The sequence below is a fragment of the Sarcophilus harrisii genome, chromosome 3 (assembly GCF_902635505.1).
Source record: "Sarcophilus harrisii chromosome 3, mSarHar1.11, whole genome shotgun sequence".
NCBI classification, from domain to species: domain Eukaryota; kingdom Metazoa; phylum Chordata; class Mammalia; order Dasyuromorphia; family Dasyuridae; genus Sarcophilus; species Sarcophilus harrisii.
Window position 1 is genome coordinate 342643617 of NC_045428.1, and position 18441 is coordinate 342662057.

The 18441-nt window shown below is 34.4% G+C and overlaps 1 protein-coding gene and 1 pseudogene across 1 annotated transcript in view; one reads left to right on the top strand and one right to left on the bottom strand.

Annotated features, from left to right (window-relative positions):
- LOC100914192 (thrombospondin type-1 domain-containing protein 7B) overlaps nucleotides 1-18441 on the top strand; it is a 141158-nt gene that overhangs the window by 110511 nt on the left and 12206 nt on the right. The window contains exons 9-13 of the mRNA XM_031961297.1: nucleotides 1879-2038; nucleotides 10359-10532; nucleotides 10646-10741; nucleotides 12747-12829; nucleotides 16304-16496. Of these exons, the coding sequence (XP_031817157.1) occupies nucleotides 1879-2038; nucleotides 10359-10532; nucleotides 10646-10741; nucleotides 12747-12829; nucleotides 16304-16496 (706 nt within the window). The remainder of the gene's footprint in view (nucleotides 1-1878; nucleotides 2039-10358; nucleotides 10533-10645; nucleotides 10742-12746; nucleotides 12830-16303; nucleotides 16497-18441) is intronic.
- On the bottom strand, nucleotides 2282-5768 carry LOC100934875 (annotated as a pseudogene).

The window sequence follows — 18441 nt, forward strand, 5'->3', positions numbered from 1 at the left end:
TCAAGAGTATTGCTTATGACATTGAGACCTTGTTTGTTATCCATAATCATGAAATTAGAATGTGTCAGAGATAGTATTTGAAACCAGATTTTCCTGAACCCAAAGTTAGTGTTCCATCTAGTGTTTTTAGGAAATGGTAAATCCAAAAGAGAGAGGAAATCATTAGGTAAGGAGGAAAAGGTAAGGAAATTTAACTGGAAGAGGAAGGAAAAAAAAAACTGAATTCCCAAGAATAAAAAGGAATCATGAGTATCAAATGCTGCAAAGAAATCTGGGATAATGGGGCCTGAGGAAAAACAACTGGATTTAGCAATTTGGAGATCAAATTTAGGAGAAAAGTGGGATTGTTAGAAAACTACTAAGGGTTGATGAATGAATTAATGGTGAGAGAGTGGGACCATTAAATGTTGATGATTATTTTCAGGACTCTGCAGTGAAAATAAGGGGCTATAAAATGATAACTTGATGACATATAGGGTCAGGATGATTTTTTAAAGATAAAAGATTCATTTTTGCTTTGAAGATAGTGCTGTAAGATTTAGGACATAGGAGGAAAATGAATAAAAGCTGTCAGAAAAACAGAAAAACACCAATAGGAAGACACAGAGAAGATAAAAGGAACAGGCAGATGCCCAGACAAACAGAATGATGGACTGACCAACAAGCAAGCTCCTCAAAAAGTGGGAAAGTCTTTAATGAATGGAACAAAAGTGAATGTTACATAGAAAAGGAACCCTTCATCTTTAATTATTGAAGAAGGGCAGATGATCAGTAAAATGCAAAAGTTTTGAAATTCAGATAGGGAGATAAAAGAACTCATGATTGCATCAAACTTCCCAAAGAAGTAAAAGGTATTAAGTAATATGAGTTTATAATAAAACCAACTCACACTTTTTTTTTTCAAATTTCCTCAGACAGCATTCAGTTGATTAGGAATAGAAGCAGAAAAAAGTGTATGATAAAAGGAAGTAACCCAGGTTGAGTGTAATAGAGTATGAGAAATGGAAGTACAAGATATGTTGGATTCAGTTGTGGACAAGGTAACTATAGGGTCAAAGTATAAAGGCTAGAACAGACCAAAAACAAATGTGGTGAATCAAGATTATCATGGGGAGGTAGGTGAGAGACTAGATATTTTTATTTTGCATGCTCCCACATTTCTTTCCCAAATAGAATATAATTCCTTAAAGATAGAGCTTCATTTTGTCAGACCCAGAACTTAGCACAGACACTGGTGAATAGTGTTTAATGAATGTTTGTTGATTGATTGATTGATTGCCTTGATGTATTACAACTTGGACTATCTCATATGAACTGTCTGGTAGGTAAAAGAGAAAATTTTTTAAATCAGAGTACAAATTTCTATATACTGAGTATTACTGCAGAAAGAAAAGGACTTTGCTGCTCTATCAATGTCAGCCTAACCCACAGTACAAGAAACTGAATTCCCTTCCAAAATGAAAACAAAAAAGGTAAAAAGAAATTCATATCTTGTGGTTGTACATGTTCTCATGAGAAGTGATTAGGAATAAGACCATTTTATCACATATAATACCAAGACAAATTCTGTGTGGTTTCCATTTCTAGTCAATCTTGGCAAAATTCCAATGCAAGTCATTATATTCTGAGTACTTACATTTAAATTTCCATGCAGTTTCATTTTCCTACCTCAGCTTCCCCACCATTCCAACCCAGCTGGGCACCATTGCTCTGTGCAGATTTGTGTCAGCAGTTGACAGATGGCTCCCCAGGGGAGGAAGGCTTCGTAAATGTGCAAAGATCTTTGGGATTTTCCCAAACAAGAGGTGGCAGGAACCGCAAATATGAGAGAAACTGATGGCTTGTGGTGATGTTGATTGTGTAATTAAACTTTCATAGGGTGGAGACTGTGGTGATGGAGTTCAAGTTCGAAACCTTTCCTGTGTGGTCCACAATGCTTCAGTTTCTCCCACTGCCAAACAAGTAGAGAATACATTATGTGGAGAGCTGCTCCCCCAAGATAGTGTCCTACAGCTGCCTTGCTCTGTGCCTTGCCCAGGTAAGCAGTCTCCAAAGCACTGTGCACTAATTTGCTATTCCATTTTCAATTTGACTAGCTACAGAAAGGCCTTATCTTTTGAAATTTGAAATTCACAGTTATTTCAAACTCAACTTTAATTTTGAATGTCACTTTCTTTCCTACTTCATTACATTTCTCTTTCTATTAAATATACATGTAAGGATGGGTTGAAATCACCTCAACACACTTAACCCTGATATGCTTATTGAATAAGAACATACCTCAATTGTTTCCTATTGTGAAGAAAGCCTGAACATTGTGTAGGTATGACAAGAAATCTTTTGTGATTAATTGGGTTGGGAGGAGGTTAACCACACCCTCTGAGACCCCATTAAAATCTTCTAACTGAAAAAAATTCCAATAAGGAATAAGTAAAGAGAAAGTGAACCAGTCAAACTCCTCAGGAAGAATAATTGGAGAGGCAAGATTGAACCCAAGAGTTTAAAGTACGTCTACAATATGCATTACACAGATAATAGAATTTTTTTATGCTGACAAACAGTGGCAGAAGAAAGTGGGAAGAAGAAAAGGTCAGGGAGGAACAAGAAATGTATGGTAACTCTAGTTGACTCTGAATATTTAATAATATAAGAAGTAGGAATTTATAGTATCACTAAAATATACTTTCTACTCTAGGTTTAGACTCAGTTGTAGTATAAAGCAATTATTTAGGGCAAATGATCATCCCTATTAATAAACTTGTCCTTTCTTTCCAATTTTTTTTTAAATTTACATTTTGGTGTCATTGTTGTAGGCAAGTAGGTAATAAAATGATCTAGTACTGTTTCTGGAATCAGGAAAACCTGAGTTCAAATCTGAACTCAGATACTTACTAGTCACTTAATCTCCATTTGGTTAATTTTCCTTATAATAAGGATAGGGATAATAATCCCTATAAATTAGGGATGATAATAATACCACCTATCTAATAGGGTTATGAAGATTGAATGAGATCATATTTGTAAAGTACTTAGTACAGGGTCTGACATGTAAAGTACCTACTTTATAAATGCTTATTCCCTTTCCCCATTATTATGTTGCTGTTGTATGCCTTTGGAAAATTAAATTACTTATGCATCTTGAATCATTCATTATTGCTACTACTACTAGGACTACTACTAGGAGTACTAGGACAATCGTCATTCTATGCACTCATCTAGCCCTTTTGGCTATTAAATAAAATATAAATGGCTTATTCTGTTATCCATCATCCCATATAATCTCACCCCAATCTTCTTTTGTTTACTGTAATATTTCATTTCACTTTTATTTGCACTGTCATATTTACTCTCATGCCATAAGCTTTTCTGTTTCTTTAGTTTCTCTTGGGATATCTTTTTCTTTTGAGTAACCTCCTCTTCTGTTTTAGGAATTGTGTTTTTGGAACAATTTGTTCCTTTTCAGTAAATATCATCTCAATTTGTCAAGGGGAATTCATGTTTGGATTATTTTGACCATGAACCCTATAAGTATACCATCACATTTTGGGAGTTTTGTTAACCTGAATATGTTTAATGACAAGAGAATTCACATCTCAGCCCTTCAGTAATGCATTATTTTCTACATTTTTGAGTATCTGCAGAAAGAGCTCAGCTCTCTTTTTTGAGTAACAGACCCTGGGTCCAACCCTCTCACTTAGCCTGAGCACACCTGCCAACTCCACCATTATATTGGTGGAGGGAAACATTGTTTCTTCAATGTGATATCTTTCAAATACTTGGTCCCTTTTTGGATATGCTTGCTTGATAGGTATAGGTTTAGGATTCTTATAGGTATTTTTGAAATGGACTTGGAGAATCGAGCCCCTTGACTTGCATGATTTTGTGGGGTTCTCTGGATGAAGAGGACATCCCTTATCATTTTATTTTATTTTTGCGGGGGGGAAGGGTTGTGACATTTTATTTATTTATTTATTTTTTGAATAGCCTTTTATTTACAAGTTATATGTATGGGTAATTTTACAGCATTGACAATTGCCAAACCTTTTGTTCCATTCCCCTCCTTCTCCCCGCCCCCCTCCCCTAGATGGCAGGATGAACAGTAGATGTTAAATATATTAAAGTATAAATTAGATACACAATAAGTATACATGGCCAAACCATTATTTTGCTGTACAAAAAAGAATTGGACTCTGAAATATTGTACAATTATCCTGTGAAGGAAATCCAAAATGTAGGCAGGTAAAAATATAGGGATTGGAAATTCAATGTAATGGTTCTTAGTCTTCTCCCAGAGTTCTTTCATTGGGAGTAGCTGGTTCAGTTCATTACTGCTCCATTGGAACTGATTTGGTTTATCTCATTGCTGAAGATGGTCAGGTCCATCAGAATTGATCATCATATAGTATTGTTGTTGAAGTATATAATGAATCCCTCACTATTTTAAATGATTACCTAGGATGACTCAAAGGAAGAGGTCCAATCTTTTTTTATTACCTAATGTTCTTCACACATTTTAGGTCCCAACTAAGGTGTAATACTCACTTGCCTTTTATTCTCATGCTGCCCTTTCCTATTTTCTTGCCTTTCTTTCATTAACCTTTCTACCCTTTCATAGAATGGATATCTTCTTTTCCCTAACATCACTTTCTATTGAAGTATTTCACTAATGTAGTTTTCAAACTTTTCAAGTATCATCTTCTCCATGAAGCATTTTCTAGGTGTAGAACTAAACTTTTGTGTGATTCAAGACTCTCAGAACAAGAAATCTCCTTTGTAAAGCCTAACAAATTATTCCACCAGATGGAAATGTTTTATTCCTTTTCTTATTTCTCAAAGTATTTCACCTGTACCTCTTCATTGATTTTGTCAAATAATAGAATTTCACATTGGAAAGAGACCTGAAAGCTAATCTAGCTCAGCCTATGTCTGAAGCATGAATCATTTCTGCAACATTTCCATTAAGAGATCAATCTATGGAATCCATGCACCTCTTAACATTGGTCTGTGGATGTACAAACCTGTGTATTTTATCAATGCATTTTAAGCTAGTTATCACTGCATTCTTCACAATTATACATCTCAAATCAACTTTCCTACTTGTTCTTCCTGGCAGAGTCAGCCTGATGCCAACTACTTGTTATCATTTCTTAGATGCACAGAATCTCAAAGAATTTCTCAGGTTATTTAATCCAACTCTATATCTAAGTCAGGGACATACACTTCCAAAACAACATTCCAGACAAAGATCATATAGCTCTCTGGTAACTATGAACTTAATGCCTCTTTTGATGATTCCTTCCATTTTTTTTGACAAGCTCTAATTGTTAGGAAGTTTTTCTTTATTTCAGTCAAGCTAGAATCTGTATCTAAAGCTTCTTACCATTATTCCCAATTGTGTACTTATGGGCAAAGTATCATAAATCTACTCCCTTTTCCTTAAAATATTTAAATACCAATGTCATATCATCCCAGTTCATTTAAATAACTGTATGAAATAATTTTGAGTCCTCTCATCATCCTGTTGTTTACTTTTAAAGCCTTTTATCTTGTTTATAGACTTCCTAAAATGTGGTATTCAAATTTTTATACTGTTCTACATGTGGCCTGACCAATACAAAATACAATAACAACAGACCGTACTCTTTATTAACACTATGTAGCCCTGAACAAGTAGTTTACGATGTCCTATTGTTATCTAATATGAAAAGACCCTGTCTACTTAAATCCAGAGGTCTATTCACAAAAGCATTTACACAGGCACTGGTCATCTTGTCATTGACAGGTACAATTAATTTTTTAATCCAAATTTTAAAAAATAGCTCTTTTAATTGTATTATTTATTTAGGTCTCTCATTCTAGCCTGTTGGGAAATTCAGAAAACAAAATTATGTAGTCAATGTATTATTTGTCTTTTCTAGATTTGTGTCATGTCTATATTTTTTATTTATATCATCTGTGCCTTTAAAATATATAACAGAAGAGATCCAAAGACTAATAAGCAGGAGTACTCCACTAGAGACTTATTTCTACATTCAAATAAATCTGTTAACTATTTCTCTTTTGGTCAGTCTTTTATATGTGTGTGTGTGTGTGTGTGTGTGTGTACATATATATATATTTTTTTTTTCCCCAGTTACATGTAAAACAATTTTTGCATTTCTTTTAAAAACTTTGAGCTCCAGATTCTTTCCCTTTCTTGCTACCCGTACTCCCTCTTTAAGACGGTGCTTGTGAAGTTTTGTAAAACATTTCCATAAAAGTCATGTTATGAAAGAAAACACCTCCCCCATCCACCTCAAAAAAGGGAGCTCAGGAAAAATAAAGTTTAAAAAAAGAGTATGCTACAATCTGTATTCAAACAAAATTAGTTCTTTCTTTGAGTATGGATAGCATTGTTCATCATAAGTCCTTCAGAATTGTATTTCTGAGAATAGCAAAAGTCATTCACAGCTGATCATTTAAGTCAGTCTTTCAACCAGTTACAGATCAACTTAAGAGAACAAACTCCTAAGTGATATCTCTTCATCATGTACATTGAAAAAAATTCTCAATTGTCTTGCCAAAATCCAAAAATGCTTTGTTTATTCCATAACCCCCTCTAGCCTATCTGATTTATCAGTAAAGAAATCCTTCAAAGGAAATCAATTCAATCTAGTTCTTTAACAATTCATGGGAGGTCATAGTAATTGGAACTAAACCTATCCCTTTATTTCTATTTTTATTTTTCATTTTTTTCCTTGTATTGTAGTTGTTGGTTTGTAAATGGCTTGTCCTTGCCTCAAATTAAATAGTAAAATTTTTGAGGATCGGGTTATTTTCCTTTAATAACCCCAAAGATAGTACTTTGCAAAACCTAGACCTTTGATGGGCAGGGAAGAAAAGAGGGAAAGAGGAAAAGAATGAGGGAAGGAGGGAAGAAAGGAGAAAGGGAAGAAAGGGATGAGTGAGGAAAGAAGGGAGGAACAAAGGAAGGAAGGAAGGAAGGAAGGAAGGAAGGAAGGAAGGAAGGAAGGAAGGAAGGAAGGAAGGAAGGAAGGAAGGAAGGAAGAAGAAGGAAGGAAGAAAGGAAGGAAGGAAGGAAGGAAGGAAGGAAGGAAGGAAGGAAGGAAGGAAGGAAGGAAGGAAGGAAGAAGTAGGAAGGAAGGATGAAGGAAGGAAAGAAGGAAGGAAGGAAGGAAGGAAGGAAGGAAGAAAGGAAGGAAGGAAGGAAGGAAGGAAGAAAGGAAGGAAAGATTTGTTAAGTAACTATTATGTTCTAGAAACTGTGCTAAATAAGCCTTTCACAAAAACTGTCTCATTTGTACTTCAAAACAACCCTGAGAAGTAGGTGTTATTATTAAATTTACATTTCATGACACTGAGTCAAAGAAATGTTCAGTGATATGCACAGGATCATACAGCTAAACAAGTGTCTAAAGCTGAATTTATTAGATAAACATCTACAATGTGCTGAGCATTAATGATATAAAGAAAGGCAAAAAGAAAAAAGAAAAAAAAAAGAAAAGAAAATGGCCTTTGCTCAAAGGAGCTCACAATCTAACAGGAAAGATGCATGCAAGCAACTATGTTTTAAAAAGTTATAAGCATATAAGCAAGATAAATTGAAGACTAGTACCCTTGACAGTAATAGATAATTTATGAAGATGGAAAATTAAATTCATTTTTCAGCATGTTCAGTTTAAGCTGTCTTCTGGATATTCACTTTAAGGTATTAGGAGAGAGTTACAAGTCCACATATTAGGAGAGTGTTTAGGGATGGACAAATAGATCACAGAACAGTTTCCATAGTAAAAAAAAATTGTTGGATTCGTGGAAGGTGATGAGATCACCAGAAAAAAAAATATTTCAAAAGGAAAAAGAGAAGAGGAAATGACAGAGGAGAGGAGAGGACAAAGTAGGCAAAGGGACAGGAGAAGAGAAGGGATGGAAGGGCAGAAGAGAATAGATTGATTGGTTGTTTCATTGTACAGAAAATGGTGAAGGAATGAAAAAAAGTGATTAGATTTAGTAAATTTGGAGAGAGCAATTTCAGTTCAGCCATGAGGCCATATTGCAGAGATTGAAGAAAAGAGTGAGAGCTAAAGATGTAATTGTTGATGGCCTTCTCAAGGAGTAGAAGCACAAAAGGAAGAAGAAATATGGAATGATAGCTCTGAGAATAGATCAAAAGTTAGCTTTGTGAGCATGAAGTATACGTGCTATACTATGTGTAAGTAGAGTATGTAGTAAGTAGAGAAGCAGACACTAAAATGATCAAGGGGCAGTCTGCCTGAGAAGAAAATGGAATAGGATCACTTGAGAGTACAGAGGGATTTAGCTTTGCAGAAAGGATACTTCTTTTCATGAGACAGCTTCAAAGGAAGAGATAAAGGTGGAAGGCAGCATGGACAGGATGTTGGTTTTAGAGTCAGTAAAAACTGGGTTCAAAACCCATCCCAGATACTTCCATTATAAATGATCAAGAACAAGTGACTCCTTACCTGTATAATATGCATGTAAATAGCACCTACCTCATATAATGGTGAGGATAAAATAAGATAATAATCTTAAAACCTTAGAATGTTATATAAGATTGTTAATAAGTGCCAAATCCAAATGTATCAAATTGAATTAATTATATTTGTAATATACTATATAGGATTGATTTTCATTTGGATTGTGACACTTTAACTTTTGTCAAAATATAATTATAATTGAACCACATATTTATTTGTTATCAATGGTCTCTTTCAATCAATACATGAATTAAATATTTAAATGAGTTATAAAAATCTAAAATCACATTGCCATAATAAGTTGTGTTCAATTCCATTAAAATATTTTCATGCAACAATTCACTTTGTCTTAATTTCCTGTATTACCAATATGACCAAAGACATTTTCCAGGAGATTACTCATATCTCTTTCTTTCAGATCAGAATTTGTGCCTGTCCCTTCCCATGAGTACTAAAAAAAGGTCTTTCTGCTTAGGGACTGCTAGATAATCTATTGTATACAGTAACAGTTCTGAATTTAGGAAGGCCTGAGTCCAACCTGACACTTACTAGCTGTGTAGCTGTATAACTCTAGGCAAATTATGCGAACTATTTTGCCTCAGTTTCCCCATCTGTAAAATGGAAGTAATAATAATAATAATAATAATCACTTCTTAGGATTATTGTAGGAACTAAATGAAAAATAGAATTGTAAAGCACATAGCACACACCTGGCATAAAGTAGGTGCCATAAATACATGCATGTATGTTACATACATTATGTATGCACACACATATATAATTTTTTTATTGACAAGCACTCATAGAAAACTCATGTTGTAAATCAGGAGGTGGAAAAAAATACAAGATGGAATTAAATTCAGTCATTAATAAGGATAGACCATATGACACTGGGTTTGTGAAGGAGACAGTGGGATACTGAGTGACCACTGATCAGAACCAGATTGGAAGGACTGAACCAATCTAATTTAAGCACCTATGGAGCAAATATCAGGTTCACTATTCATGCTAACTAGGTGCTAAGCTCCCTCATAGCTTCTCTGCTGAAGGTGTGAATGTGTTGTCACCACACAAGAATAACAAATTTTTAAATTGCATAATATTTTCCAAATCATTAGTTTTTGCAGCCTTCATATTTTGGTACCGTGGGGCATAACAGAACCTTGCCCTAGTTGAAGGCTCTCAGCAAGTCCAACCTCTTCATCTTACTCTTCATCTAACCCCCTATTGTCTTTTCTGGGACTTTGTTTCATCAATCATCTATTCCTCCTCATGCATATTCATTCTCTCTGCTGCAGGCATCTTCCTCTCAGCCTAAAACAAAATCAGCTCTCAACAATATCTATTGAATAAAGAACGAATGTGTTAACCTGATATTCAGGGCCCTTCAACAACCCATATTTATAGACATATTTCATACTCCAATTCACATAATATTTACTTCAGCAAAACTGTATAGAACTGATGATTTGATTGCTATTTTCTCGTGTCTCTGCCATTTCCTGTTCCTAGAACACTCTCACCTCTTATTTCTGCCTTTTGAAATTCTTTTCATTCTTCAACACCCAACTTAAACATTATAAGCTCTCTCTGCCTTAGTTCATCCTCTTCCCTAAAACAGCAATGCTTTCTCTTTTAGAATTCTAATAACTCTTTCTGTTTCTCTTCTAGGTCAATCATGTCTGTTTCATTTTACTACTATTTATATATTTTCCTTAGCCCTCTGAATTATTAGCTAAGTCAGAGCAGAGCCATGTTTTATTCAACTTTGCCTTTCTCCGTATCCAGCACAATGTTATACATATATCAGGTGCTTAATATATATATATATATATATATATTTTTTTTTTTTTTTAAACGTAGGAGACTGTCATTTGACAGACTGGTCGGAGTGGAGTACATGTGAATTAACATGCATCGATGGCAGAAGTTTTGAAACTACAGGCCGCCAATCTCGTTCAAGAACTTTTGTAATTCAGTCATTTGAAAACCAAGACAACTGTCCTGAACAGGTGTTAGAGACCCGCCCTTGTATAGGTACTACCACCATTTTTATGCATTTTTATTTTCAGTAATTCTTGAGTCACTATGCAATGTTTTTTACTATGAGCAATGTGTTATGGAATAATGATCACCTTATTTATTTGCAGGTGGAAAATGCTATCACTATATATGGAAAACCAGTCTTTGGAGAAACAATGAGCGTACAGTTTGGTGTCAACGCTCTGATGGTATTAATGTCACAGGTATTTCTGAATAGAACTAATATAGACTGTTTGGAAATGTCTCCAAATGTTGTCTTGGTTTTTTCCATGGAAGAAGGGGGAGGTTCTTAAGTGAAAAGAAGAAGATTTAATAGTAATATTATAGCTTCTCGTTATAATAAAATCACTTTGGATACTGTTACAAAATTGCTTTGGTGATGTACCTGTATTTCTACTTGACAAATTCCTGTTAGACCTTTACACAAACCAAATATAAAAAAATTACTATTTGGAGGGAATAATTCATTTTAACTGAAACACCAAAACCTTATTTTTAATTAGTTGCCAGGAAAAATAAGCTGACACAGGGAAACTATCTACTCCTCCCTTTATTTTCTTTAGCTTACAAATGGAGCATCACTGAGTGAGAACATTAGAAAAAAAAAATTCCTAGTTATTGGCTAATATGTGTTCCTTAAATTTGAAGTGATAGTATTTAAAGCTGAATAAAAAGAATATTACATATAATTCTCCCATTTCACAAATGAGGAAACTGAGATCAAAAAGTTTAATTGATTTATTCAAAGCTACATAGATAGTAGGTAGTAGCAGAGCTGCAAACTGAACTTGAGTGCTGATTCCAAATTAAGTGTCCTCCTTCTGAAACATATATGGCACTTTGAAATGGTTAGTGGTGATTATTTATATGAAAAGGGAATGAACATGTTACTTGTTTGGAAGCCAAGGGAGAAGAAGAAATAGAAACATGAGTCAGTTTTCATTAACTAGAAGACCCAAATGTTCAGTCTCAGCCTTGATTGTATAAAGTAATCCTGTTTACAAAAAAATAAACAGAGGTGTCCAGAGACTTCAGGAACACCACAAATATCCAAATTGACAAGCCATCCTTATTTCTTACCTGATTGTTCAGTGACTACAGGTAATTGATAATTATATCAGTGCAAAAGCTAGAGAATGTATACCTCCATAAATTATCACTGATACTAAGTAGAAAAGAGCAGCCTGGTACAGTGGAAAATGTATTGGATTTAGAGCAAAAGGACCCGTTTTGAATATGTGCTCTGCTACTTTCTACCTACATAAGGAGGCTAAAACAACCTCCTTGGGTACCTTTGTATGAGTTTGGAACTTTTAGGAAGAGGACTGGATCTGAAATTAGGAAAACCTGAATTCAAACCTAAACTAAAACAGTAACCATGTGACTCTAGGAAGTAATTTAACCTCCATCTGTGTCAGTTGCTTTAACTGTAAAATGAAGAAAATAATAATACCTAACTCCCAGTGTTACCATAAGAAGAAAAAATGAGATTAGATTTCCAAAATACTTACAACAATGCATGGCACATAGTAGATGCCTCATAAGTAGTTATTCCATTCTCCTTCCCCCCTTTTTTTTCCCCATTTCCAAATATGAAATTCTATTATCTTATGATTGTACTGTATTTAAATAACAAATTATACATTTAATTAATATATACTGTATTTAATTAATTACAGTCAAAGGATTCACAGCCATTGACTTTGTTCAGACTCCATGGAGTCAAAGCCAAATAATTTTAAGTATCCAAGGATTCATGCACTTGAGAATTTTCACAGACATATTTGATTTGATATCAACCTAATGCCTACTTAATGTGACATTTTAAGGAATATATGAGAATATAGGTAGACTGAATAAGAAATGGACAGGTATTCCAGATCCTGAGATTTTCTAAAATCTTGCTAATGTGTGGTATAGATTGTACCTTAAATCCTGTCTGTGAGGGAGAATTATAAATTGTTTTTCAGCTATATAGCATTTTAACCACACTGTAAACATAATGCTAAAAAAAAAAAATTCCCAAACAACCAACTCCGAGTTAATAAGTCATGTTCTTCTGCTCCTAGCTTTGGTATGCATGTTTGATAAGAATATCCTCCCTCAAGTGGCTTGGATATTCTTCTTAAAACAGGGAGGAGAAAGGGAAGCTATTTGAATGCCTTGTGTTAAAGAAATCCCCAAATGATTTTAAGGTTTTCTTTCTAGGGGGCTGCTCTGCTCAGTCACGACCTGCTTCAATAAGACAATGTAACCCAGCCTGCAGAAAACCTTTTTCCTATTGTACACAGGTGAGTCAGAAGTTGTAGCCTTAAAAAAAAAAAAAAATAATAAAAGGCAGCCTAATTCCTCTAAATCAAAACTGTCAGATGATCTTCTCCAGGCTGATAGTGTTATCATGAGTCCTGCGTGAGCATGATACCACCTAGCGGAGTATATAGGAGCACATCCAGTTGGAAAAGAATGTTTTTTTTTTTTTCTTTTGGATTAAAGACCAGCATATTTCTATCAATGTGCCCACCCTACAGCTTGTCTTCTAGGCTTATAATTTCTATTAGGTCTAATTAATAATCGAGACCTTAATTGTTTCATAACCCCTAAATTTAGACCAGCAACTACATCTGATCTATTTAAATTGAAAGGCAGTATAAACATATAGGTTCATAACTTCTTCAAGTCATTAATTGGAATTGATTACATTCAATAGCATGAGGAAACTTTTCATTCCTTCTTGTTTCAGTGGGAAATGTAAATCTTTGAAGAAGGATTTTTTTCTCCTCAGGGCTTACAGAAAAATGTGTAATAAACTTCACTCAATTTCAGTTCTGGTATGTTCTAGCAACTGGTCTATGTAATGAAAAAAAGATTTTGAATTGTATTGTACCTTATAAAAGAAATGTGTTTCTTAAAATGATTTGCTAAAAAAAAATGAAAGAGATCGATAGTATTTTATAGTTGTTCTCTTCCATCTGGGATTAGAGTTGGGATATATTCCAGTAACCAGGGTTGAACCTCTATACAGCAAGGCAATATTAGTATTTTTAAAGTCATATGTATATATGTGTGTACACACAAACACACACACACACACACACACACACATATACACACACTTTTAAATGACTGTCCTCTTCTAAACCTGGAGTTGCCCTGGGCTTTAATAAAATATAAGAGAATATGAGCCTGATCAATTAAAATCTTTTTTGTCCAGCTGCGGGTATGTGTGACTCACATATCTTCTATACTCATGCTCCATAATTCTGCTTTTCTTTGAGACTGACAAGAGATATATCTTGGAAGGATGACTTTAATTAGCTGAGCCACTACCACTTTTCCTAATTAAATCTCTTTATTGAATGTCCTATGATACCCTAAATTAAAACTTTGAAATATCACCACAAGACTCGGTCTATATTCTACACTAATTACCTGAAATAAAATTGCTGTTACATAGCACCAACATATTTTCCTTGAGTTTTTTAAATGGCCTTTTTTTCCCTTTCTGAGAGTCAGGTAAATTTGATGCATCCCTGTTTGGTTTGCATGTAATCCGAAAAATAATAATTGATTGCCTAAATGTATAAGTTGACTTAGAATTTATTTGAATAGTCACTCTATGGTAGATCTCAAACAGAATATTCAAAGTACTGTTTCCAGTATTTGCGTTCTTCAATCCAACCTCAACTTTATTGCAAAATAATATTTCTAAGATTTAGGGCTATATTACTTCTCTACTCAAAATCCTTCAATGATTCCCTATTGACTTTAGGCTCAATTACAAATTTCTTACCCTATAATAAAGGCTTTCTAAGTTCTGGCTTCCATCTACCATTCCATTCTTATTTTGCTACTAAAAGCTCTCTATCCTCATTGTCTCCACTTTCTCACATCCCACTCATTTTTCACTCCCTTGACATCATGCTTTCATTCCCTATCATTCAAGTGAAACTGCTCCCTTCAAAATTAACAATGACTGCATAATTGCCAATTTTATTTTCTTAGTTTTCAACTTCCAAGAGATCTCTGCAGCATTTGTTAGAATTGACTTCTTCCTAAATGTATATAATATTATCTTCTGATGCTTCTTCCACTGATCTGATTTTACAGGTATTGATTTTTTTTCCCCAAATCTCTTCCATCCATTCTCTTTGCTCCACTCATACAACAGGCTTTAGGTAATATGTTCATAATTGGTCTCTTAATTCCTAGTTTCTCTACTCCAATCTGTCTTCCATATAATTGCTAAACAGATATGCCTACAGCATAGATTTGTTCCTATTACTCCCTTATGCAAACCTCAAGGGCTCCCTATTTCCACTGAGATATAATAAACTCTTCTGTTTGTCATATAAAATCTTCCATGATATGACTTCAATCTAATTTTTTAGAGAAATTCAGCATACTTCTCCTTATATACTCTGTGTTCCAGCTAAATTAGACTGATATCAGTTTTCATTCTCTCTTTCATCTTTACACCTTTGCACAATTTGTATTTGCAATGCCTGAAATGCTTTTCCTCCTCATTTCTACCTTTTGGAATCCAAAGCTTCCTTCAAAATTTAACACAGGTGCAACCTCTTATAAGAAGCTTTTTTCTCAATCCCCTTCCCAATCCAATTGTAGTATTTTCCTGACTGAAATTATTTTGTATTTTCTTACCTCTGTGCATATTATTTTTATTCTACTAGAAAGTAAATGCCTTGATAAAGGAACTGAATTTTTCCCATCTTTGTATCCCAGCACATAGATAACATAAGACACTTATGGAATTGACAAAGTACTATTCTGAATTATGTTTCCAAGAGTGGGAACCCTCACCTGATTAGGGTGCCATTCTGGAACGTAGTCTATGTTTGGCGTCTCCTTACACATAGAATGAATAATGAACACAGAACTGGTGAGGAATTTGCTATGGGGATTTGGACCATTTCTATTGAAAACAGAGCAAGATATTGAGTTTAATTCACAGCAAGGGAGATTTTTGGTTTGACATTAAAAATACCCTGGGTTTGGTTGTAAAACTCCCAGAAAACAAAGGGAGGTAGACTGCTACACTTTATAATACTTTGGAAATGGAAAAGGAAATGCCATTTCTTTTTTTATTCTTTCATGCCATGAGACTGCTAAGTATACTCACTCTTCACCAACATAGTGTGTGTTAGGCAGGCAGCACACTATTTAGGTACTAACTGTTCAGTGTAGTGCTGGATACTCTGGGACAGAGAAAGCAGTATACCTCAATGGAGTTTATAACTTAAAGAGGAACTCAGTACATAAAGGAAAAAAAAGGCCATGGAGGTCTTGCAAAGGAGATAGGCTATTATTGTGTTCTGTTTTTCTTATCTGTGTAAGTGCTGCTGGGATGATGGAGTGAATAAATGGCATTATTAGAGGCAGCAAAGATTAATTCCCAAAGGCTCCTGTGGATCCAGGAGCTGAATGAATGTTTACAAAGACTTTTAGCATGTTAGGAAAAGAAATAACTTAATGCCTTACATTTACAATGAATTATATTTTATATTCAGCAGGTAGAATAACCATGGCCACCTTTGAAAACCTGACCATGTTTATTCTAGAGGTTGACTTTGGTATTTGAAAAAAAAATGAAGCTTATTTATTCAATTTTAGCCTTATTGGCAAAACAGGTGTTTAAACTCTTTTGTTGCCAGAGCAAGCAGTTCAGATTTTAAGTGATTTCTAAATTTAATTTATTTTGGTCTTTACTGTACAACTGGCTATGTAATCTTAATTATTTTTATATGTAGGGTGGAGTCTGTGGCTGTGAGAAGGGCTATACTGAAATAATGAGATCAGATGGTTTCTTGGATTACTGTGTTAAAATACCAGGCTCAGAGGATAAAAAAGCAGATGTTAAAAACATTGCAGCAAAGAACAAGCCTGTAAATTCAAAAATACATGATATTTTCAAAGGATGGTCCCTTCAACCTCTTGATCCAGGTAAGTCTGATTTATTGACTATATATATATATATATATGTAATTTTCATATATGCATACATATAGATAAAGATATTGATATAGATATATCCCCTCATTCAAGCAGATCTTGTGATAGCTATCTCTGACAGGTGATTTATGACATAGACAGATAAAGAGAAAAGGTGACCATGATCTCCCCATAATCCCATTTCAATTCAAGGTACAGAGTGCTAAGCTAGGCTATATTAAGGTAAAGAACTAGGGTAGAACAATGTAAAAAAATATAGAGGGAGATATATTTTAGCAATTTAATAATGAGGAAAAACATAATGATAGAACTTTCCAGCAATGAAAAAGGCTTTCTTGTGAACTGGAAGCTTCCCCTCACTAGATGTGTTCAAGTGTAAATTGGATGTCCATCTATCAAGGCTGGATAGGGTGCCAAGGATAGACTGTATAACTTCCAATATGCCTTCTAAACTTTTTGTTTTGAAATGGAAAATGAAAGAGGCAGAACCTGAACTATAGTCTGTGGAAAATACCACATGGGGCCTGTGCCACAAGACAGATCCATAAGTGAAGAAATGAAAAATAGTATCTCCTAAGAGGAATCATGCCAATCCTGACACATTAATAAAAGTCTGTTGTTGAGGAGTATGTCTGACCTATGGAGCAAAGAACTCACAGCATCCATTATTGAATAGCTTACTATTTAATAAATAATTTTTGCCAAAAAGGGAATATAGGCTATTGTTTCTAATGAAATAATACAGATGTTCTTCCCCTAAATTAAATCATATGGAAAATAGTACCAGTTCTATAGTAATTATGGTTCTCTGAAGGGTAAAGGTAAGGAAAAACAAAGGGGATAAACTGGAGAGGAAATAATGTCCATTGCTCACTAGTTCCATTTATTTGAGGCTTGCTGTATTCTTACCACTCTATGGGATGTATTGATACTGTTTGAAAGAATAAAACATACTCCTACCCTAAATATCACTTTCTAATATTATTACTTTTTGCTTCTCTTCTATTAAATTGTCCTCCCCTTTTGTTTATTTGGTTTTCCATTCTATTTTTTTCTCTTTTGTGCTTTTCTCTTTGGTGCAGCTTGCCACTACATACAAAAGTCACTTTCAAACTGATTAGAGAGAAAATACTGAGGGGAAGACCTTATTTTCTAATTCTTTTCCACTAAGGTGTTTTTATTCCCTTATGACTCCATAGTAGAAAGAAAAGTGACTTTCAAGTTAGAGATTTTAGGTTCAGCATAGCTCAAACTTCTACATTCTGAGAGACCTCAGGCAATTTATTTAACCTCCCTTTGCTTATTTCCATTTGTTTATTTCTGAATGTACTATTGGACTAAATGTCCAATAAATTCCCTTAGTTCTTTGAAATCATAAATTGTTTCATTCTTTCTATTTGCATATTCAAAGACTAGCAATTGTCTGGTACATAATAAGTGCTTAATAAATGATTTTGGATTAATCACAAAAGCGGAATTCATTACCTTTCTCCTCAAACTCATTCTTCTTATGAATGTACCTATTTCTACTTAGAGAAGTTATCCCAAATGTTCATATAGACTATTTGTGTCTGACCTATGGCAGAGCACACCAAGCTCATATTGGTCTTATTAGCCACATTCAAACACACTGCAACTCGACTCTAACATAGTGATGTCCTTTTGGTCCTCTTTAAGAACAAAGGACAACAATCAACCAACTAACCAATATAAATGTCCCTATTTCTGTTGAATGTATTAGCAATCTTCCAGATCCTTAGGTTCACAACCTCAATGTAGACCTCAACTTTGCATTTTCATCCACCCCATCTGATCACTCATTTGCTACATCTTGCATTCATCACTCCACTCACATAGCCATCACACTGAACTATTTAGTCAACTCCAGTGATTTCCCATTGTCTCCAGGATCAAAATTCTTTGTTTAGCTTTTGGA